Source organism: Mandrillus leucophaeus, unplaced genomic scaffold (assembly GCF_000951045.1).
Source record: "Mandrillus leucophaeus isolate KB7577 unplaced genomic scaffold, Mleu.le_1.0 Scaffold518, whole genome shotgun sequence".
NCBI classification, from domain to species: domain Eukaryota; kingdom Metazoa; phylum Chordata; class Mammalia; order Primates; family Cercopithecidae; genus Mandrillus; species Mandrillus leucophaeus.
The window spans coordinates 1,359,291-1,365,766 of record NW_012105564.1 but is presented as its reverse complement, the minus strand read 5'-3'; the positions used below and the strand labels follow the sequence as shown (position 1 = coordinate 1,365,766).

Here is a 6,476-nt window from a genome sequence, read left to right as displayed (position 1 = left end):
CAACTTAGGTGGCTGAGGTATGAGAATCGTTTGAACCAGGGAGGCGGAGGTTGCAGTGGGCTGAACTTATACCACTGTAATACAGCCTGGGTGACAGACGAAGACTCCGTCTCAAAAAAAAAAAAAAAAAAAAAAAATTATAGATAGATAGATAGATAGATAGATAGATAGATAGATAGTACGGCAGATGGGGGTTAAGTTGTATGAAGAAAAATAAAACAAGGTATGGGGCATAGAGAGTAAGGAAGGTGGCAGGATGCTATTTTCTATAAGGGCAGTAAGTCATGACAGACAAAAGACCTCACTGATAAGGTGACATTTCAGAAATCTGAAAACAGCAGGTCATGTAGATTCCTGGGAGATGAGTGGTTGAGGCAAAGACAGTAGCCAGTCCAAAGGCCTCAGGGTGGGACAGAACATTTGAGGAACAGCAAGAGAGCCCATGGGGCTAGAAGAAAATGAGAAAAGGAGAGAAGAGATGAGGTCAGAGAGGTAACTGCCAGATTATGTAGGATGTAGGGTCTTGAGGGCAGAACTACTATCAGCCCAGGGGGTATCTTTGTGCGGTTTAGAAAAAGAGGTCTCTTCTCTGGGCAGACTTGGCAAGAGGATCAACACTGGACTGTGGCCTCTACTTGTTCCAGCGCTGGAGCAACAGCCTCAGTTGTAGGAATTTAGGCTTTCCTCTGAGTGAGATGCGAAGCCTTTAGAGGCCTGTGTGCGGAAGAGTGACAGCTGACTTAACATGTTAAATAATTGTTCTTGGCCAGGCATGGTGGCTCATTCCTATAATCCCAGCACTTTGGGAGGCCGAGGCGGGCAGATCACCTAAGTTCAGGAGTTTGAGACCAGCCTGACCAACATGGAGAAACCCTGTCTCTACTAAAAATACACCATTAGCTGGGCATGGTGGTGCATGCCTGTAATCCCAGTTACTGGGGAGGCTGAAGCAGGAGAATCACTTGAACCTGGGAATCGGAGGTTGCGGTGAGCCAAGATTGTGCCATTGCACTCTACCCTGGGCAGCAAGAGTGAAACTCTGTCTCAAAAAAAAAAATAAAGAAAAATTTTGTTCTTGTTGTTCTGTGGAAAACAGATTATAGCACGCAAGGGTCAAAGCTGGAAATACTGTTAGGAGGCTACTGCAATCAATAATCAAGGCAAAAGATGATGGTAGCTTGAATCAGGTTGGTAACAATGGAGGTAGTGGGAAGTGTTCTGCATATATTTTGAAAATAAGGCCAAGATCAGCCAAGGTAGGTAAGATGTGGGATATAAAAGAGCAGTCAAGGATGACCATAAAGTTTTTGGCCTTAGTGACTGGAGAAATGGGAATTGCTATATATAAAGATGGGAAGAGCAATTTCATGAAATTAACCGTTTGGGGCCTGTCCATTAGAGATGTTGAGTACATAGCTGGGTATGTGAATATGAAGTTGAGGTAAGTGGTCTGAGTGACAGATAAGTTTATGAGTCATTTGCATATGATGACTTTAAAAGTTATTAAACAAAATGAGATAACCAAGAAAATGCAGACAAAGCAGAGGTCCAAAGACTGGGTCTTGGGGATACTCCATGGTTGGAGGTCTGGCAGATCAAAAGGAAGCAGCAAATGAGCCTGGAAAAGAGCCTCCAGGGTGGCAGAAAAACACAGAGAGGGGAAGTCAGGTAAAGAAAGGGTTTCAAAAAGAGATGGAATGAGCAACTGTGTCAAATACTGCTGACAGATCAAATAAGATGAAATGACCATTGAATTTAGCAACATGGAGGTCATTAGTGACCATTACAAGAGCTATCCCATCAGAATGGTGGGGACAAAAGCCTGACAGGAGTGGGTTCAGACAACAGAAGGGAAAGATTAGAGACAATGTGTACAAGCAACTCTGGGAAATTTTGTTGTAGAGACTAGTTGGCCGACTATGGTATGAAAAATGTTCCAGAAGGCAGGGCGTGGTGGCTCACGCCTGTAATCCCAGCACTTTGGGAGGCCGAGGTGGGTGAATCATTTGAGGTCAGGAGTTAGAGAACAGCCTGGCCAACATGGTGAAACCCCATCTCTACTAAAAATACAAAAAGTAGCCGGGTATGGTGGTTGATACGTGTCTATAGTCCCAGCCACTCAGGAGGCTGAGGCAGGAGAATTGCTTGAACCTGGGAGGTAGAGGTTGCAGTGAGCCAAGATCGCGCCACTGCACTCCAGCCTGGGCGACAGATTAAGACCCTGTCTAAAAAAAAAAGAAAAAAAAAAAAAAAAAAAAAAAGGAAAAAGGAAAAACGTTCCAGGAAGAAGAAATTATCGGAATCTTCAGAAATGCCAAAACACGGGAGAGCATAAGTCAGGAAATTAAATTAGCTTCATTTACTAAAATGTAGAGTAATGGGTTTAGCAGATTGGGTTGTAAGGAAGGCAGAGGCTGCATGTCATTCTAAGAGATTTTAATTGTATCCTGAAGGTGAGGTATTTTAAGTAGAATAATAACACACATTTACCTTTCAGAATGAATATTTTGGAGGCAATAGTGAAGGGGGGTTAGAAAGGAGAAAAGACTGGAGAGAGATAAAGAGTTACATACGGAACCCCTACAAGAGAAAATGAAAGTCTGAATTTGGGGATGGGGTCGCAGGCGGTAGAGGATGAAGAAATAAATACAGAAGACATTAAGAAGGTTCCTTAGAAAGGACTCTGTGGTTTGTGGAGTGGAGAAAGGACAGGGGGAACTTGCTTCTAATTGGCCTCCTTGCCGGAAGGGCACCAGATACATATCCCCAAAACTTCCTCTCAGATCCAAGACTCCCAAAGCCCAAATTTGGAAATTCTACAACTAAATAACCATTCTGCAGGTTTCTTTTCCGTACGGCTTCACTTTAAAATTTGAAAACTCCTGAGATTTTTAAACATATTAAAGCTTGTCACACTAAGGAGTGACACACAATACTCAGACTCTTCTTCCCTAGGCTGGGAGAGACTTGGCGGTTGAAAGCAGGGAGGGGCTACAGGCGAGAAAGGGCTGAACCCCCACTTCCGAAGATTTCACCTATTTTTCAGTTTGCCTGGAGCAGGCCATGCAGATTCCCTTCCCTTGGAGGCCCAGGGAGCGGCTGGTAGATCGCTGTTTCTCTGCCCCTCACCGCTTCTGCAAGTGGGTGGACACCTTTCGTGCCCCGCACTGTCGGCCCGCCCCTTAACCTTTCTTCCTAGTCACTTCCGGCCCGTTTCCACGCTCCGGAAACCATTATTCCGCTTCATCCTCCCTCCAGTCCTCACCTGAGTCCCTTTCTCCAAACACCGACTTTAGTGCTTAGAGATAGTAACTAGGGAATCTGGGAGGCGGAACTGCATCTTGGGACAAGTAGTCCAAGGTAGAAGCAAGCAGTGGAGAACTACAATTCCCAGAATACACTTCCATTTCCTACCTCTTCCCCAATGAGGCCCCCTTCGACCCACCTCCTTTTAAAAATTCTCTTAGCCACGTTGACTGCACGGGAAAAACCTTTTTAAAACATTTTTTACGTTGCTTAAACCTACCATTTCGAAAGCATTCCGAAGGCTAAAGTGAGAAATAAGCCCCGGTTAGGGAGAGGAGAAACGAGTTTCACGTCCTGGTCTAGCACCGGGTTGGATTGTCGCTGGGATGGCAGTCAGGCATTTGGTGTGGTCGCCTAAGGGGTGGGTCTTTCGGCTGGGGCGCCGGGAAACCCCGTGGGCCTGCGCGGCGTTCTTCCTTTTCGATCCGCCATCTGCGGTGAGTGTCTGCTCTTCGGCTGCTCTGGGGCTAGCGCCCTATGCCGCCTTCTGTTGTGATCCCTGACCTAACCCATCTCTTCCTTTTCCCCAACCTCAGGTGGAGCCGCCACAAAAATGCAGATTTTCGTGAAAACCCTTACGGGGAAGACCATCACTCTCGAGGTACGGGCCAGGTGGTCATGAGGAAGCCAAGGTCCGAATAAGGTCCTGAGGTGGATTTTAGGACCAGCGCTGCTTTCCATGACTTAGACAATGATTCCGAATTTGGGTTCTAAAACTTAAGCTTTGAAATGAGTATCTTTTGCTGAGCAACGGCCTCAAGGTGATTTTCGGTGGCCAAAGGCGGGCCTCTCACCTCTCGAGGGGTGCCAGCTAGTTAAAACGGAGGAGCTGCGCCGGGTAACTCCCCCCGCCGGGCGCGAGCACGTGTGGCCCTGTGGCGGCCGCCCGCCCTGGGCTGGGGAGATGAAGGTGCTTTCCGGTAGCCGACTTGGGAGGTTGCCCACTGGGTGGGTAATAGGTCTCTTGAGTAGGTTTCATCCCTGTCGCCGGTTCGGTTCAGTGGTAATTGTCAAACTAAATGAGTTCTGCTGTAGTTCCGTAATGTGTAAGCAACATACTTTCATTTTAACATTCATAGGTTGAACCCTCGGATACGATAGAAAATGTAAAGGCCAAGATCCAGGATAAGGAAGGCAAGTAATATTTTGTAGTTAAGAAAACTTAATCTGTGGAGACTTCAGCCTACTTGTAGGTGCTAGACATATCTGCTTATGGTGAGGGGGGGAAGGGCAGATTGACAAAGCAAAATACTTGGCAAATAACACAATAAATGTTTGTGATCGGGGAGCACAGTCCCTAGATTGGAATCCTTAAGGTGTATTTCACTTGTGTGAATTTGGACACTTACTTATTTTGTGTGAGATGGGAGTCTCCTCTGTCGCCCAGGCTGGAGTGTATTGGCTCGTCCCAGCTCACTGCAGCCTCCACCTCCCGGGTTCAAGTGATTCTTGTGCTTCAACTTCCCTAGTAGTGGGGATTACAGGCGTGCAGCACCACGCCCGGCCAATTTATTGTATTTTTAGTAGAGACTGCGTTTCACCATGTTGGCCAGGCTGGTCTGGAACTCCTGACCTCAAGTGATCCCCCCACCTCGGCCTCCCAAAGTGTTGGCATTACAGGCGTGAGCCTTAAATGCAGTAAAACGTGATGTGTAAAGATTTAGAACCATGCCTAACCTCTAGTAAGGGCTTATGGTCAGCTGTTAGTACCATGTATGTGATTAAGGGGTGTTAACCTTATAAATCTGGAGCACATCACAGGCTTCGTGTGCTGTAACTTCTTGTTTTTTTCTTATTAGGAATTCCTCCTGATCAGCAAAGACTGATCTTTGCTGGCAAGCAACTGGAAGATGGACGTACTTTGTCTGACTACAATATTCAAAAGGTCTGTCTAGGGGAAGAGCAGCCTCTTAAAAAAAATGTTATTTTGGAAATTTTTTATTTTACTTTTTTTGAGACAGGCTCTGACTTTGGCACAGTCACTGCAGCCTCTATCTCTCAGACTCAGGTGGTCCTCTCACCTTAACCTTCTGTAGTTGGACCTATAGGCACACACCACCATGCCCAGGCTGGTCTCAAACTTCTGGGCTCAAGTGATCTTCCCACCGTGGCCTCCCAGCGCTGGGATTACAGACGTGAGCCACTCCATGTGGTGTATTTTGGACATTTTGACACGCAAAAGGGGAGAATGGCATTAGATTAGCAGTAGATTTTAGGTAACTCCTATACTGATACTTGAGAAGCGCTACTGTAGTTTTTCCCATTATGAATTTTGCAAGTTGCATCCCATGGTGTAATGTAATGCATTCTTTAATCTCCCTATAAACTGTTAAGAATCAGATACTTTATTGGGATGGGGGCAGCAAGATTACCTCATAAATGTTACTGTGTACTGCTACTGTTTTTAATTAAGAGATGCATAATGTTGGGTGTGCCCATTCTTAGTGGAATCATGAAAGCTTACGTCATTCTTCCATTAACAGGAGTCTACTCTTCATCTTGTGTTGAGACTTCGTGGTGGTGCTAAGAAAAGGAAGAAGAAGTCTTACACCACTCCCAAGAAGAATAAGCACAAGAGAAAGAAGGTTAAGCTGGCTGTCCTGAAATATTATAAGGTGAGCCAGTTAAAGTGATGGGCAGAATATCAGCAAAGTCTTGGCTTATTTGGAAAACTTTATAGTAACTTGTCAGTATTTTCTTGGACTTAAGTATCTAGTATTACCCCACTTTGGTTTAAATGAGGTATTCTGGAAATGAGAAATTCAGACTTCCTGGGGTTTTTCCTGTTTGGTTTTTGAAATCACTTACGTAATAGGGTTCTGAGTTTAAAGTCGGGTCTGGGTTCAGGTCTTACCTTTGTCTACGACTTGCAAAGCTGGCCTTTAGTGTTCAGAAGTCCCAAGACTTCTGAATATTTTCATTGTAGTAATAATAACTGGTGAGAATTTAGGGTGCTTTGGTTTGTAAGCACGAAAACTACCAGTATTACATAGTAAAAGCTTAAATATTTTGAGTCACTTAAATTAGACTTCAGAATGTGTTGTAAAATTATCTTACAGCAGGTTTGTACTTTTCAGGTGGATGAGAATGGCAAAATTAGTCGCCTTCGTCGAGAGTGCCCATCTGATGAATGTGGTGCTGGGGTGTTTATGGCAAGCCACTTTGACAGA

The 6,476-nt window shown here is 45.2% G+C and overlaps 2 protein-coding genes across 2 annotated transcripts in view; one reads left to right on the top strand and one right to left on the bottom strand.

Moving 5' to 3' along the window:
• CLHC1 (clathrin heavy chain linker domain containing 1) overlaps positions 1–3,383 on the bottom strand; it is a 69,630-nt gene extending 66,247 nt beyond the window's left edge. The window contains exon 1 of the mRNA XM_011996532.1: positions 3,266–3,383. The gene's annotated coding sequence lies outside the window, so the exon portion shown is untranslated. The remainder of the gene's footprint in view (positions 1–3,265) is intronic.
• Positions 3,384–3,443: 60 nt separating this feature from the next.
• RPS27A (ribosomal protein S27a) overlaps positions 3,444–6,476 on the top strand; it is a 12,615-nt gene continuing 9,582 nt past the window's right edge. Inside the window, exons 1-6 of the mRNA XM_011996514.1 lie at positions 3,444–3,743; positions 3,843–3,907; positions 4,386–4,440; positions 5,106–5,191; positions 5,790–5,921; positions 6,384–6,427. Of these exons, the coding sequence (XP_011851904.1) occupies positions 3,860–3,907; positions 4,386–4,440; positions 5,106–5,191; positions 5,790–5,921; positions 6,384–6,427 (365 nt within the window). The 5' untranslated portion in view covers positions 3,444–3,743; positions 3,843–3,859. The remainder of the gene's footprint in view (positions 3,744–3,842; positions 3,908–4,385; positions 4,441–5,105; positions 5,192–5,789; positions 5,922–6,383; positions 6,428–6,476) is intronic.